This window comes from Emys orbicularis, chromosome 1 (assembly GCF_028017835.1).
Source record: "Emys orbicularis isolate rEmyOrb1 chromosome 1, rEmyOrb1.hap1, whole genome shotgun sequence".
Lineage (NCBI taxonomy): Eukaryota > Metazoa > Chordata > Testudines > Emydidae > Emys > Emys orbicularis.
The window spans coordinates 322,751,977-322,769,164 of NC_088683.1; the positions used below are offsets into that span (position 1 = coordinate 322,751,977).

General features: G+C 46.3%; 1 protein-coding gene across 1 annotated transcript in view; it reads left to right on the plus strand.

Moving 5' to 3' along the window:
• The window catches only part of SLC7A1 (solute carrier family 7 member 1), a 66,774-nt gene that overhangs the window by 38,029 nt on the left and 11,557 nt on the right, over positions 1–17,188 (plus strand). Inside the window, exons 2-5 of the mRNA XM_065419805.1 lie at positions 3,664–4,047; positions 8,558–8,716; positions 12,094–12,268; positions 16,632–16,756. Of these exons, the coding sequence (XP_065275877.1) occupies positions 3,678–4,047; positions 8,558–8,716; positions 12,094–12,268; positions 16,632–16,756 (829 nt within the window). The 5' untranslated portion in view covers positions 3,664–3,677. The remainder of the gene's footprint in view (positions 1–3,663; positions 4,048–8,557; positions 8,717–12,093; positions 12,269–16,631; positions 16,757–17,188) is intronic.

Here is a 17,188-nt window from a genome sequence, read left to right on the forward strand (position 1 = left end):
TATGGGGGCATAATTGTCAAATAACGAGAGGGTCAGACAATAATTATTTAATGACAGATGCTGAGATTCAAAAAGTTAAAGCTTTATAACCATTAAAACAAAATGTGAACATCACATCAAAATATACAAATATCCTTAAATCAAACTCTAAGTTCTCAAGCAGGGTTTTTCTTACTTTTCCTTTCTGTAAATTTTGTTTATTATCGATGGAAATATTTTTTCATTGTTTCGTGTGTGCATGGTGACATTTACTGATAAAAATCTAATCCTCCCAGGCCTAGTGGTTGCTGTCTCAGGGGACAGAGTGAGAATAGAGCATAAGGGAGCATCCAGATAAGGAGATGGACAATAGTTGCAGGGAGAGTGGCAAAGTCAACATACATACTTCTTTCCCCAAAGGTGGCACTCCATCTTTCCCATTTCCTTCCTGTTCCCCTCAAAGGCCCTGCTCTCTGGCAACCTTCCCGCAGGCAGACACTGTCCCCTCTGTAATTGATTGGTGGAGTCACTAGGATGTGACAATGGGGAGTGCTAAGCAAGTGCTGCGAATACAGGGAGTGTAGTGCTAACTCAGCTCCAACTTGGATCCTTCTTTGGGAGTGGATAGCTGTGCCTCTAGCCTACGGGGTCAGCCCATCGCTATTCATTGTGAATGCAGGGCAGCACCAGGCCTATGCAACTTAAGGCCCCTTAGGACTTCGCTGAGACTGAAGTGATGTCAAATGTAAAAATCCCAAGCAAGGGGTTTCCACCACTTCCCCAAGATGCTATTGCTAAATGTCCGGACTCCCCCCCCCATGCAGAGCGCGCGTGGCTAACAGGGCAGCCGGCCGGATGGTGTCACTTACATGGGGCTCCGACAGCCAGAGAGAGCCCCTACTCCGCTTCCCCTGCAGCAGAGATCACTCCCTCTCTCCCTGCATTCGCAGATTGCCAGCCAGCAGTTCGCACCGGCAGTCTGGAGCTCCTCCCCCTGCTCCTCCTCCCCGGCACGCTGGTCTGAGAGGCAGGGTAAGGGGGCCAGGGGGTTGGAGAAGGGGCAGGGAGGTTCTGGAGGGGGCAGTCGAGACAGGGAGCGGGGAGGGTCGGGGGCTTTCTGGGGGTGGGGGTGTGGATAAGGTTTTGGGCAGTCAGGGTACAGGTAGGGGGTAGGGTCTCAGGAGGGGGCAGTTAGGGGACAAGGAACAGGGAGGCTTAGGTAGGGGGTGGGGTTCTGGAGGGCAGTTAGGAGCAGGGGTCCCAGGAGGGGTAGTCAGGGGACAAGGAGCGGGGGGGGGGGTTGGGAGTTCTCGGGGGGGGCTGTCAGGGGGCAGGGGTGGGGAGAGGGATCGGAGCAGTCAGGGGACAGGGAGCAGAGGGGTTTAGATGGGTTGGGAGTTCTGGGGGGGGCTGTCAGGGGGTGGGGAGTGGTTGGATGGGGCATGGGAGTCCCGGGGGTCTGTCTGGGAGTGGGGGTGTGGATAAGGGTTGGGGCAGTCAGGGGACAGGTAGGGGGTAGGGTCCTAGGGGGCCAGTTAGGATGGGGGGAGGATCTCAGGAGGGGGCAGTCAGGGAACAAGGAGCAGGGAGGCTTAGGTAGGGGGTGGAGTCCTGGGGGGCAGTTAGGGGCAGGGGTCCCAGGAGGGGGCAGTCAGGGGACAAGGAGCAGGGGGAGGGTTGGGGGCTCTGAGGGGGGCGGGAAGTGGGAGGGAGTGGCAGGGGCGGGGCTAGGGCAGGACAGGGGCGGGGCTCCTCCCGTCCTCTTTTTTGCATGCTGAAATATGGTAACCCTATGCAGGAGGTCAGACTAGATTTTGACCTTAAAGTCTATGAGTGTGCTAACCTTCTGCACAGGGGTGAGTTTCATTCTCAGGCTGTTGCTATCTTATACAGTAACTCCTCACTTAATGTTGTCCCGGTTAATGTTGTTTTGTTGTTACGTCGCTGATCTATTAGAGAACGTGCTAGTTTAAAGTTGCGCAATGCTCCCTTATAACGTTGTTTGGCAACCGCCTGCTTTGTCCACTGCTTGCAGGAAGAGCAGCCCATTGGACTAGCTGGTGGGGGTTTGGAAGCAGGGTGGACCAGCAGCCCCCCTATCAGCTCCCCTAAGTTCCCTGTGTGGCAGCTGCCCAGCAGGCTATCAATTCCCGGGCAGTTCAGGTGTCCCTCCCCCCACTGCCATGTGCTGCTTCCGGGAGCCTCTTGCTTGCTGTGCAGGGGGTGGGGGGAAGAGGGGTGCTAATGTCAGGGTGCCCCCCTCGCCCCCGCTCCTGCCCTCCCCACTCCTGTACCCCATCTCCACAGAGCAGAGGTGGCGGGGGACACGACAGGGCTCAGGATGGAGGAAGCTTGCTGGCGGCAGCTGCTGTCTCAACTTGCTGATCTACTTAAGAAGGCAGTGTACTTAGAGTGGGGTCAGCGTACTTAAAGGGGAAATGTGTGTTTCTCACACACACACACACACTGTGTGTCTCTGTGTCACACACACATGCACCCCGCAGCACTTTGGAAAGTGGAGGGAGTGGTGTGCTACAGTGGGATAGCATGGGTTCAGTTCATCATGTTCAGTTTCCTCAGTTTCGGCAGGGAATGTTTGCAGCCACTGCCATGCGTCTGTTGTGTCTCCTCCCTCCATTCGTGCTGCCTTGTAGAGCGTGAGATTACATTAACAACAATGTGTTAACCCTTGAGGGCTCAGACGAGTGAAAAATTTCCCTGGAACCTAACCTCCCTATTTATATTAATTCTTATGGGGAAATTGGATTCGCTTAACATTGTTTCGCTTAAAGTCGCATTTTTCAGGAACATAACTACAACGTTAAGTGAGGAGTTACTGTACCAATTTGAAGTGTATAGTTCTATGGTACTTTTGCTTTTTGGGAGTGAACGGCCATCTGTCTGAAGACAAATCTAACAGATGTATACTTGCATGTGGTCCTAACTCAAAGAATTGTCAGTGGTTGTTGACATGCTAATACCATTAGGTAAAGAGTTCTATCTTCTATATGAAGGGAAAAAATACTTTCCTCACTCTGTGTGCTTTGGAACGCCGACAGTTCAGCAAATGAGATTTTTCTGAGATTTGCCTTGCTGCTTGTTTGAATTCATGTAGCTCATGAAAGGCTTTACTGTTAGCGTTGACTTAGATATTTTCCTAAACAGTGGGATGTATGAAATCCTAAACTTTTTTCCTGCAGTTATAATAATGATTTTTACTGAGTAAGAGCCATTGATTTATATCACGGGGTTAAGCCAAAGTATTTGGTTAGTGTCTTCTGAAAAATGAATTTGTTTGTTCCTTCAGCTAATGTCTCTGTTACATGGGTCGATATTATAGATTTCGTAGCTGGTACAATGAGTTCAGTTTCATAATATGCATTTTTCAGTAAGTGTTATATCACTGTGTATTACCAAACATCTGAAGTGTAAATTTCATATGGCCTTATTGTACATTTTATTTAGTATTTTATATGTACATGTTGTTCTATGAGCAGGAGTGATTTGACTGTGCAGTAAGCAGATAAAACTCTGAAGACCCAGGCAGCCAGTTTGAAGAGTCAAAAGGTGTAAAGTGGAAACGTTTTGTTCTTTAAATACAAGAGCAGTGTGGTATTACTATGCAGAGATGATGTTTCCTCAGTTACTGCTGGTTTAACTAATTATGCAGCATCTTTCTTACAGGTCTCCACAAAAGGATGGGTTGCCATGGCCTTCTCAGTTTTGGAAAGAAGCTGCTTCGCCGGAAAGTTGTGAACTGGACCAGAGAAGAGAGCAAGCTGTCACGATGCCTCAACACTTTTGACTTGGTAGCTCTTGGTGTAGGTAGCACACTTGGTGCGGGTGTCTATATACTGGCTGGAGCAGTGGCACGAGAAAACGCGGGACCTGCGATTGTTATCTCTTTCTTGATTGCCGCATTGGCTTCTGTGCTGGCTGGACTTTGTTACGCAGAATTTGGTGCTAGAGTTCCAAAGACTGGGTCTGCTTATCTCTATAGCTATGTGACTGTGGGTGAGCTGTTGGCATTCATCACTGGTTGGAATTTAATTCTTTCTTATGTGATTGGTAAGTACTGAGGGGCATGCAGAAATACTGTAGCATTCATCCAGAATGCCTGTCTGATTTGTACACTAACTTTCACTTGCACAGTCAGATTGTTATAAAAATAGAAACTACAGAATACCTTGCACCTACAGCAGCCTCCAGAGCTGAGCATTTCAGAGCTCTTTCCGGAAATTCAGTCATCCTATGAACTAGGTAAATATTATAGGTTAACAGTTTGGATCAGTGCCAGGTTGCCACTTCTGCTTCCTTTAAGCGGATTCATGCAATATTGGCGTGAAGCCCTGCTAGCTGTCTACCAGGAATCAGGATTTTTCCTTCTGCTATGGAAGAAAAATCTGGTGTTCAGCTGGCGGGGAGTGGGGGGGTCAGTTTCTCACTGCTTCAGCATCTATAGCATTTGCTGATTAAGGACCCAGTCCTGCTTCCATTGAAATCAGTAGGTATTTTGCATTGACTTTAATGGGTGCAGGATTGGGCCCGGTGTGGGTTGCAGCACTCAGGCTCAGATCTTCACAGATATTTAGGTGCCTAACTTCCGCTGATTTCAGTCCAGTGCCCAATCCAAAGCCCCTTGAATTCAATGGAAAATCTCCGGTTGACTACAATGGGCTTTGGCTCAGGCCCTGAGTAAGTGGACAACTCAGTTCACACTTCTGAGGTTTATAAAGAAACCGTTTTGGTTAATTAAAGATTCGTCCATTTAATCAAGTCATCAAACACTTCAAGTGTATTATGGTGCCACTTGTCATGGCGCCAGAGCTCAGGCTGAAACCACCATACACCAGTTAAGGGAAGAACTCCACTAGCTACAATGACAGACAATTTTCTATTAAATTATTAAAGGGGGGTTTTAAATTACACTTTATGGGAAATATTACCATTAAAACTGAGATTGATTCCCAGGGTGCCTGGCAGAGATCAGATAAAGACTTGCTTGGTGACATATGTGCTGCTTGTCTTGGCTAGTATTGATTCCATTCTGTATATTACATGAAACCTCTTTACATTCTAGATTTTGTATATGAAATGAGAGAGTGCCAGGTAAGATGCCCAGAAGTTAGTGTTCTGATATTCTTTTATGAATTGGGTTGATGTCAGGAAGGGGATAACATGTAGTTTAAAAAAACTCCAAACAAACTGATCCCCCTTCTCCCCCACACACTTCCAGATTTCCAAAATAGGTTCCTCTCAAGGTGTTTTGTTCTATAGAAAAATGTTAATTGCCTCTTAGAGATGCATCCTCCAGGGTTTAATTGGAGCAATAAATAGAAAACTTCTGTAGTCCAGCAGTTCTCGTTTATCTAGCTACTGTACTTATATGGCCTTTATCACCATGGTATGAGAGAACCAATAAAGCAGAAGCTGTCAGGGGGATTTCGGGCTAGATAGGGTCGCATGGTCCTGATCCTGCAAACACATTCACTTGAGCAAAGTTAATCATAGGATCTGGGCTTAGATTGGCATTTCTGAGACCTTTGTTCTTCTCCTTATGGCTTTCATACTACACCCTAACCTTTTTATAAATGGCTATGTGGTGTGATTTATTTTAAGGTGGCATAATAAAAACAATAATATTTGTATCATCTTAAAATTAAACTAAACTATTACCGTAGGACTGTGTTAAAGTAACATTCAGGTAGAATACCCTTAAATATAGACAGCTCAACTATTTCCCTGATAAAACTGTTGGGGGAAAAAATATCTTGCTCAAATATTACCTACAAACTTGTTTGAACCAGAGTTCTAAATCCCAAATATGCATGTGTGTGCATAGCAGGCGCATCCCAGGGGGAGTCCAGGACAACAATTGTGACTCCTTCCTTCCTTCCTCCTTGCTCTTGGGGAAGAAGTAACTTACTACAGTGCATTACAGGGCGTAGCCTCTTCTTACTTTCCTCCTCATGCCAGGTTTGTCCTGCTGGTTGATCTGTTTGAGGACAGAGCAAAGACTGGCCGCTGCCTTGTAGGGTGACCACCTTTTCAAAAGTCAAACGTGGGACACCCTGGCCCCGACCCCTGCTCCTCCTCTTCCCCCTGAGGCCCTGGCCAGGCTGGAAGCTGGAGCCAGGCCGTCATAAGAGCTGCCCAGGGACAGGCAGCTCTTCACCTGCCCTGGACGGGGGGACAGGGTGCCCGAGAGCAGCTCCCGGCGCCTGTCCCTGCCTGCCAAGGTGCGCCGCCTAGGGCATGTGGAAGTTCCAGGGCTTTCCACAGTGGCCTGAACTCCCTGGGCAGCTCTTCCTACTGCCCGGCTCTAGCTTCTGGCTTGGGCAAGGGCAGGGCCTGGGGCGGGTGGAGCAGGGAGCAGAGCCTCATGGCAAGAGGGGGCCCACCTCAGCCCACCCCACCGGGAAAAGGCTGGCATCACCCCTGAGCCTTGGGCACAGAGCAGCACTGGAGGGAATCTGGGACAATTGCTGTCCCAGAGTAGGGTTGCCAACCCTCCAGGATTGGCCTGGAGTCTCCAGGAATTAAAAAATTAATCTTTAATTAAAGATTATGTCATGTGATGAAATCTCCAGGGATACATCCAGCCAAAATTGGCAACACTATCCCAGAGTCATGCAGTCTGCATTTCGACACTGTCCTGCCCAATTCGGGATGGGTGTCACTCTACTCCATTCCCTTCTTTGCCAGCTTGCTCACAAGAGGGGGTAGTGACTTGTAACACCACACCTTCATGTGGTTTGAACCTGGGCCCTGTGGCTTGAGCCTTTATTGCCTGAGCGAAAAGACCTACCTATGTCGGCCTAGGCCAAGGCTGTAGCAGGCTCATCAACATCTGTTAGAGGGGGGTGATGCCCTGCTAAATAGGACTGAGTAACATGGAGCTTGCTTTCCCCTAGCCCCTTGTGCTTGGACTTGAGATATGGGCAAGCCCTGCAGGACTCAGTTATGCCCTATCTTTCCCTGCACAGCTGCATGGGGCTCCTTCCAGGCTAGATTGTCATTATTAGTTTATAATGATCACAAGACCGTCACTCAGGTCTTTTTGGCTAAATAGTGGATCTGTGAGAATTAGTTTGTCAGCCTGTATTTTCAATTAGAATTCTCGTTCTTGGTATTAATTTCAGTTTCAGTTGTAAGATTTCACATCAGTGTTAACAGGAAAAAATTACAGTTGTTAGGGTGAAAAGTTTTATAAAAAATGGTGCTATATAGTCATAAGTGGTCATTGGTGGGGCCTAACCTTGCCAATACTCATTCCTTGGAGTAGTACCTACTGCTACACTTCATCCTATTGAAGTCACTGGGACTACATTGTGTCTCAGCAGGTGTTGGCTACAGCTACTGGAATGGCACTGAACGATGTTGGTTCTCTGTCTACTACACTTGCAGCTCAAGCGTGGTCAGCACTGGATCAGCTGCACCTGTTGTCAGCAATGGGGAACTTCTGTAGCCTAAACCACTGCTTTGAGGATATATATTAAAAAAAAAAAACCCCTAGATAAAACCAATTTGAATGCTGGTCTGTTCTGTAGCTCCTTAGATGTGCATTAGATGCATGCATTTAAAGAAGTTAGACGGTCAGGAGAAGGAAAGGAAGTGTCAATGCTGAAAGAGTGTTGAGGGATTTTTAATCTTCAAAAGCTCCAAAGTTATTTACATCTTGTCCTAATTTGCGAGCTGCATTTCAGCATTTATCTTGCAGCGCGGTATTTTTCTGTCCCTGCTGTAGAACTTGAACATGGATTTACCCCGCACTCCAGGATTTCTCTTATATGATAGCTTCTATTTCCTAGGCAACACTTCAAGCTGTGGGGTGGTTGAGTAGCTCAAGAATTGGGTTTGAAATATATGGGTCCTGCTTTGCTCTCTGTTAAAGACTGACCTGGCTCCCACTCTCCCAGTGAGTCAGCTGGAATCAGTAGAGTCACTTTGGATTTTCAGCAGTGTGACTGAGCAGAATTTATCTCCCTGTAACCTCAGGTTTGAATCGCAAAGCAGGGACCAGTTTGCATTTTCCTTCAACTCCCATTCAGTCAGTGGGAGCTGATCCTGCTCACGGGAGGGATGTACAGCATTGGGGATAACACTGTGACTTAAAAGGAGGAGGCCCAGTATATCTTATACCCTCCTGTGATTTGCTTTTCCTGCTAACCTGCTCATCCCCCTTTTCCCGTCTTAGGGCTTCTTTCTCCTCTCACACCAGCGGTTACACTAGTGGAACACCTTTGAAGTAAGTGGTTTACTCCAGTGTGGGAAGCGGTTTCCTCACAAGGGATCTTGGGGCCATGAAGGCTGCTGGGGGGAGGGTAAGCAATTGCTAGGATAGGACTTCTGCGAGAGGGGTTGTCTCCTGAGATTTGGGTTTGTAGAGAAGCTGAACCTCCAAGTGGACCCGTGGACGAGGGTTCACTATTCGCCCCTGCTAACTGAATAGCAGGGGTCAGCTGCACCCTTCTTGGGCTGATCCCTGCTGCTGTCATGCAGCAGTAAGTAATGCCGCTCATTTAGAAATATTTTCTAATCATGAAAAGTGCTGTGTTTCCTTCCTGTTTTCTGGTAGGAACATCAAGCGTGGCCAGAGCATGGAGTGCGACGTTTGATGAACTCATAGGCAAGCACATTGAGCGCTTCTGCCAAGAGCACATGACAATGAACGCTCCGGGGGTGCTAGCAGAATATCCAGATATCTTCTCTGTTCTCATCATCTTCATCTTAACAGGTAAAACCTTTGGGAACGTTGCTGGGATGATACTTACTTTTCTGTAATTTCATTGTTTGCTTTTGGTGAACGAGCAAAAACCCTCATTTATTTTGGACAATTTATTAAAGGCTCTTTTGTTTGCCCAAAGTGTCGGATTGACCTATTTAGCAGCTCTGGAGTTCAAACTCTGCACATCCTGTTTGCGAGCTCTTTCATTAGGGGAGCATTCAAGGTGTTTACAGGAACACTGGTGAAACAATCAATCTTTATACCATGTAGAGTAAGACAGGGAGATTTGTTACCCTGAGACAGGTATGGAGGGCTTTTTTTTAAAGCTATTGCAGAGGGACTCTGTTCTATTATTCTAACTCCCACTCTGATGATCTGCCAGTTTATATAGCACACTGGCCAGGAAAATGTGGGGGGAAAGGACGGAACTAAGTAACACCCTGGTGCATGACTGTTTATTTTAAAATATGTGGACTTCAATTTGCAGCAGTGATTGCAGGACTCAAGAGAAATAATTCTGCATGAAAAATAAACTGGTTTCTCTCTTTCCATAACATCCAAAACATGTCTTCGGTTTTCGATTGGAATGCAGGGAGTATTTTGTACAAGAGCAAGAATTAAAATGAAAACCCAGCTGAACTTTCACCCAAATATCAGACTGAACCTTTCAAAACTTTGTCAAACGACATATTCATTAAAAGAAAATCATTTCCCTGCACCTGTATGCTTCCTAGCGGGTAGGAGATACCATGATACCACAACAGAGGCTCTTCTTGCAATAATTTAGGCCTGATCAGAAGCAGGAAGTGTCAGAACTCTCACAAGGAACCATGTTCTTATGAGGTTCCCAGCCGTAGGCCCTGTTTTTGCAAGCCCTTTGATGAGTGTAGAACTCCCGTTGAAGTCCATCAGAACCCCTCATGTACAGGGCTTGAAGTGCTGAGCTCTGAGTTAGCAGATGTGAGGGAAGATTCTGTACTCAGTTAATCTAGATGTAATGGAGTGGCTCCAGATGTAAAGTGGTCTGACTGATCAGAATTTGGCCCCGGAGGTTCCATTTGGGTTTGATTTGGATCAGTAGTCAAACGTATGTGCTTACTTAAATTTCTTTATCTGTAGAGTGTCACCCACTGCTATTTGAGAGTAAAACTGCGTCAGCAGCTTTTTTCTACTGCATGGGAAACCTCTTCAGATTTTGAACATTTTGAAAAAAGGCTAAACCTTTGCAGCTGCAGAAAGCTTCTGAATAAGCAGCTTTATTTCCACATATAAGCAGTGGCAGAGCTAGGTTTTGCAACTGGGTCATTGGTGGCAGGCTGGAGAGCAAGCCCACTCCACACTACGCAGCAGTGGTGGCTCCCGGGCTGGGACTGGCTCCTCACTCCTGACGTTGCGACCTGGCGCACGAGCTCACTGCAACATTCAGGTTTGGCCCAGCAAGACAGAGAGGCAGCCGGGTCAAATTTGAGTGAGTGGTGTTGTGACATGGCACACAAGGTCACGTGGTACTGCGACCCTGTGCTTCGTGTCACAATGCCTGGAGCCGGGAGCTGGGCCCAGCTGCTGCTGCCAGGTGAGTGCACAGCAGGCTCTCGCTCCAAAGCCCTGTGAGAAAGGTGCCACACATGCACCTAAAGCCCGTGGTGTCCCCGCCCCCACTTCTATTAGCTCTGCCACTGTATATATGCCCTGTAGTTTATGCCTGTCTCAGCTCTTGAGAATCACCGACTTTTTGGTGCCTGATTTCTTATTTTCTGGTTGCCCACCCTGCTTTATCTAGATCTTCTGCTGTGTCCACCGTCTATTTCATTGCTTATTTCCTTGTTTCAAAAATACAAACTTGGGCTTTTGTTGTATAGGAGGTCAGACTAGACAATCACAACAGTCCCTTCTCACCATATAATCTATGAACTCCACATCTGTGAGTGAAATAAACTCTCTGTTGGCCAAATCCTGGTCCCATCACAGTGTTTCCCCCCCCCCCACACACACACACACACAGTGCTTAATTTGTGCCAGGGCTGAGCCCTGGCACCTCTAGGCTTGGCAGTTCAGAGCCCCGGCACCTCTCGGTTTGCTGCATCAGTGATGAATGTAAAAAAATTGCTTGAGCCCTGGCATCTAATTGCTTGACCCTCAGCGCCTCTTTCATTAGAAATTAAGCATTGCTCACACTTCATGTTGATGTTTATCACTAAGACTACATGTTAGATTTTGGTTACACAGGTAACCTCTTTCTTAAACAGCAAGCAAGGGAGTAGGAATGCTAGTTATTAGCTAAAGATTGAAAAAGAGAAACAAAATCTGTTATTCTAAATGCAGAGTGCTGACTCGTTGTTATTGCTGGCACTTTTAAAAATATGCTATTCATTAAGATGAAAGTTTTTAAAGAAATGGGCTGAAATCTTGCTCACAGTGAAGTCAATGCCAGAACTCCCCTTGGCTACAGTGGGGTCAGGATTTTCCCCATGACCTTTTCCTCTGTGATTTATAACACAAGAACTAGGGGTCACCAAATGAAATTAATAGGCAGCAGGTTGAAAACAAATAAAAGGAAGTATTTCTTCACACAGTGCACAGTCAACCTGTGGAACTCCTTGCCAGAGGATGTCGTGAAGGCCAAGACCATAACAGGGTTAAAAAAAAAACTAGATAAATTCATGGAGGATAGGCCCATCAATGGCTATTAGCCAGGATGGGCAGGGATGGTGTCCCTAGCCTCTGTTTGCCAGAAGCTGGGAATAAGCGACAGGGGATGGATCACTTGATGATTACCTGTTCTGTTCATTCCCTCTGGGGCACCTGGCACTGGCACCTGTTGGAAGACAGGATACTGGGCTAGATGGACCTTTGGTCTAACCCAGTTGGGCCATTCTTTTGTTCTTATGATTCGTTCAATTTAAGTGTCAGGTAACTGACCTGCTGTGTCTGATCCCTGCACTGGCATGAGACCTGCCCATCTTCCCAAGGAACTGTTGAAGATGGCTGGTACTGGTGCCTTCTGCGCTTTAGCCAGGGCCTGCATGACCACAATGAGGTACTTCACAAAAATCACCAATGATGCTTTCTCCAAGGCCTAGAGCTAATCTGATCTGTGGTCTCTGGATGGAGTTTGTATTTACCAAGGGCTCAGTCCTATTGACTTTAATAAGACTGTTTTCAAGAAAAAAAAGGTTTGCAGGGTTGGACCCTATCTTTTTGTATTAGACTTTTACTCAACCTAGCAGCTTTCCAGTGTAGAGAGACCACTTAAATGGTATTTTATTAGCACAATAATGCAGTGAGAGAGACATGCACAAAAAGTCAGGGCTTCCCTTTGCTCTGCTGCGGCTGGGCCATGTACTGTTGTTGAAGGAATGGCTGATTGTTCTTTGTAATTTTTCCAGGGCTTTTAACTTGTGGAGTGAAAGAATCCGCAATGGTAAACAAAATATTCACCTGCATCAACGTTCTCGTCCTTGGCTTCGTTATGGTGTCAGGCTTTGTGAAGGGATCAGTCAAAAACTGGCATCTCACCATCGACGACATCTATAACACGACCAATGCTTCATGTAGAGACAAGTACGTCACAGCATTTCTTCTCTTCTCACGTTTGCTTATTCAAGTCGATCCGTTTTCAGGGACCACTCAGAGATTCACGCATCGTCATTATGGGCCAAATTCCAAGGCTTTGCCAAGTGGTCACTCGGTCTGCACTCAGGCAGAAATCCCATGAATGTCAGTGGGAGCTCTGCATGAGGGAGGGTTGACTAGACACTTGAGATTAGATCACCTGTGATTAAAAACCACAGCTGGGAGGCCATGTGGGAGAAAACCCCTGTGAGGATCTCATTGCTAAGAGGGTGAGAGGGACATGGACACATTCTGGCTCTGAATAAGGAATTTAAGGTTGGGCTCTATTTCTGTAACAACATCTCCTAAGTGCTTAAATTGGATGAATCCTACGGTTTCTGAAATCATTTGAGCAGTGAAATGTTTTATAGTTGTTTTCCACCATAGTTTGGGCATATATACAGTGCTGGAAGGCATTTAAATAGTCGTTGTCCAGCTTGAGTCATTTAAACCAGTAAATGTACTAGGAGATTTTCGGTGAAGCTAATGGCTCATTCCACTTCTAGTAACACTGTCATCGCTGTGCACACTTCAGCGCTGTCAAGTTATCCCTCTCTTCTCCTAAACCTGGGACTGATCACCCACTTGGTTCTTGCCTCTTCTGGAATTTGCGCAGTTATTTCCGGCCAGGGCTCTGCTGCTGTTGAAAGCTTCCATTTTATGAATCTGCATTTAGATGAAGGACAGGAAAAGAAAGAAACAATTTTGGGCCAAATCCTCACGTGGTTTATTTCCATATGGGAGTTAATGGGCCTTTGCTTAGTTAGACAGGTTCAGGATCCGGCCCTTGCTGTGCAAAAAGAAAAAAACCTGACTAATAAAAAAGGGATACATAGCAAATGCAATTAACTGCTGCAAAAATGTATGGATTATACTGTTTAACCACAAAGTGCAAGCAGCTCTTCTCAGAACAACTCTTAACGCTGGGGAAAAAAAGCAGATTAGCATCTGGAGAGATAGTCCCAGGTAGCAGTGCTGCACAGAAGTGTCAGCTGTCATTACATCACTTGTTAATTCAGGGTGGAGACAAGTCAGTTTATCAGCAATGTGAATTAACACAATGAAAGTAGTAGTCATAATGGACCCGTTTAGAAGTGAATACACAGGCACCTGCTTATAGTAATTTTGGATGTAGAGAAACTTCTGGGAGTGGGCCAAGGCATGAGGTCCATTAGTACTAAGGCAAACCTATTGAAGTCAATGGCCCAGTAGGCTAGTAGGCACCCAGTGAGATTTTCAAAAGTGCTCAAGCAGATTTGGCACCTACCTTCCATTAATTTCAATGCAGTTAAGCACCTAACCTGCTTGAATGCTATTGCATCCCAGTAGGTACCTATCTGAATCTTCAATACGTAAATACCTTTGAAATCTGCCCTAAGCACCTCAGTTAAAATGTAAATCCCGGATTATTTGGGTGCATTGCTGTGTGCAAATCAGAAATCCAGTTATCATGATGCTGCAAATCTTTTTCCCTGGCCCAGGCCTGAGTCAGGCAGCTCGGCAGTGAAGAGGTTGGCAGGGATTGTGGAGGCAGGAATTCCTCCCTCAGGCTGTGGAATGCAGCAGAGCTGCTCTGAGGCTGCTACTGCATGTCCTCCATGGGCTTGTTTGGCTGGTGGAACTAATGGCTCTACCAGTCCTGGCTTGCTACCTAAGCCCCTTGTGCCTGGGTGCAGGGAAATCCCAGAAAGCATAGTTCTACAGCAAGCTGGAGTGGTGCAGGCCCCTGGCCTGGGCTCCCCACATCCTGCCCACCCCTCTGCACTGCGACCATTTGATTCAGATGCATGTAGGGCCTTTTATGGGCCTCATTTGGTTTTCAGGATTCAGCCCATAATGGACTTATTCTCTGGTAAATAATTCCCTCTGTACAAGAGGACACAACATGACTCAGCACCAGCATTGCCCTGCATGTCGTGATAATTATTCACTTTAGTTACAGCTTTTTCACCCATTAGAATTGCATTTTGGTGACATGTGCCAGGGGAGCTGGGGTTTGTGCATAGTTTAGCTGCATCTCCAGAAACATCAACATTCGACTGTCTAAATTATTTTCACATGTAATGGGGCTTCCAAACTTAGGGGACTTAGCTGTCTATATAGCTGACTGAATTGACAAATCCAGGGCTTAGATTATTTAATGGCCCTAATTTAATTTTTATTAATGCCTTAATTATAGGCGCAAAGTTGTGCCCACAGTTATTTACACAAGCAAAACTGGAGGTCAGTGTGAGAACACTCACAAACAGGTATAAAGCTACTGTGAGCAATGTTCCCTCTAATTTTTTTCACCCATGTGCGGAATGAATTTTGTTATGTGTACCAATATCGAGGTAATGTGCGGATGTGCGCCACCAGTAGAAACAAAAAAACCTATATAGATTTTTTTTTTTTTTTAAAGTTACCATAGGGATAATTACACCAGCCAGGACAGGTTAGGCATTTTAGAACTCACTACTCAAAGAATTAAATTTAAGCGTAAGAGAGAAATAAAAATTATGAAATGCATAGACCAGTCAAAAAAATAAAGTAGCACTTTGAAAGAATAAAATTACAGAGAATATATGTGCATTGCAGGAAGTATCAAGAAGTAACAACAACAACACAAATATGTTGGGAGGTGAGTGTGAAAGAGTGTGTGTGTGTGTGTGTGTGTGTATGTTAGACAGAGACAGTGTGTATGTGTGTGACACAGAGTGTGTGTGTGTGTGTGTGTGTGTGTGTTTGTGAGAGAGAGAGACACACACGTCTCTCCCCTCCCCAGCCTTGGGAGAGGCGTCTCTCTCTGGCTGCTGCAGCCCTGGGGCTGGGGCCAGGGGAGAGAGGCACCTCTCTCGTACCCGCCGCAGCCCTGGCCAGAGCTGGGGCTGGGAGAGAGGCGCCTCATTCATCCCTGCTGCCAGGGGAGAGGCGCGCCTCTCCCATCCCTGCTGCAGCCCTGGCCGGAACTGGGGCCACGGGATTGAGGCATCTTCCCCTCCTCCCAAGCCCTGCATGCCCCAAGCTCCCCCGAGCCCTCATTACCTCACCCCACTGCCCTAACCCTCCACATTCTCCCCACTCACCTGTGTGCGCACATGTGCGGCTGCTGCGTGGCCTTTGATGGCCTCGTGTGCGGCCGCGCAGGCTCACACCTTAGAGGAACAGACTGTGAGTGGAGTTTCATTTAGCTGCCTTATTAGTGGCTAGTTTTAACCGAGGTTACATGGTATTTTGCACTTCTCCCTGCCCACAGAAATTGAATGCATTTTAGTCACATTTTTGAAAATTGGTAAAATTATTTTTAAAAATTCAACTGGGGCAGGAAGGATTTTTTCCACAGAGATCTAAGTTTTCCCCTTTTCTCCCTAGTGCTGGTGGGGCTTGACCTGTCAGACTGAAAGTAGCTGTGTGGACATTATGGCAGAGAAGAGGCTTGAGCTAGCCTCCGGATTTCAGGATGGGTCGGAGCTCAGGCCTCTACTGATGCCACAATGTCCACGCCGCTATTTTTAGCGCACTAGCATGAGCCCTGCTAACACAAGCTGGTTTGCCTGAGCTGGGAGGCTCACTCCTTGCTTCAATGTAGACATACCCGAAATTACCTGTTAAAACGAAAGGTTTCCTCTTGACCAATTCCATGATTGCATTTGTAGGCCACCTTCTTTGGGCCCTTATTACTTGCAATCTATGCACGTGCTTAACTCACTCGCTGAGAGTAGCCCTGTTTACTACAATGGGACTGCTCAGAGTGCAGCACGGGTTTAAGTATTTTCAGGATTTAGGGCCTACCTAAAAATCCTTACAGTAGTAAGCAGGAGATGTAATATTTGAAAATTAAAATCTGATGAGGCCATATTTTGGCCAGAGTTATTTAAAATAAACTTTTGTTTAAAATAGATCAACGGAGGACCTGAAAGTGGGTAAACTTCCTTTGAGCATTTGTATCCATTCACCATTTTCAGAATTAAATAAGTTTAAACTTTTTTGCCAGGTTGAGATGTTAGGAGACCAAGTTCAGTCTTTCCTCTCCCCTCCTCCTCCCACCTCAGCCATGTTAATAAACCCTAGAAAACAATGGACGATCTGAGCAAGCCTTAAATGCTGAGTGTTCAAAGTGTTCACTAGCCGGTCACAGGCTGACTCAAATCTCTATGTAGTGTAAACTGTAGCAAATGCCATCATCTCCTCTATAAGTTTGTTGACCATGTGTACTGAAAGCTCTCTCCCTCCAGCTCCAGTTAGGGTGGATTCTGTTACAGGTTGCAGGAACGCACTTCAGATAGGTGTCTGTACTGAGGCAGAATCTCTCCTGATCTCTTGTTCTTTTCAGTCAAACACAGGTAGATCTGAAGCATGGTGTTGGGGGGTTTATGCCCTTTGGATTCAATGGAGTCCTCTCAGGGGCAGCCACATGCTTTTACGCCTTCGTAGGATTTGACTGTATTGCCACCACAGGTAAGCAGAAAGCTCTCATTGTGAGAGAACACTTGTTTCCCATTATGAGCTTGGCTGCCCTCAGTAACGTCACATGACACAATTTACAAATGACTCAAACCTCTTCTCAGCTGAATCAGGAAATCATGCTGTGCACTAGCTGTCCTATGGAATCACTTCATCTTTTCAGTTTTAGGGTCACCCATCCATCCTTCTTCTCCCGCCTATTGTTTCTAAATTTAAGACTTGCGTTGTACACTCTGAGACAGGGAACATCTTTTATTCTAGATTTGTACAGTTGCTAGATCATTGAGTCCCTGATCCTGACTGGGAACCTCTAGTTGCTACTATAATGGAAATAAATAATATTTCTGGTTTCATTCACTGAACAGCACATCCCGATGGTGCCCATCCATTCTTTATTCTTGTGAGATTCCAGGACTTCCCATTTTA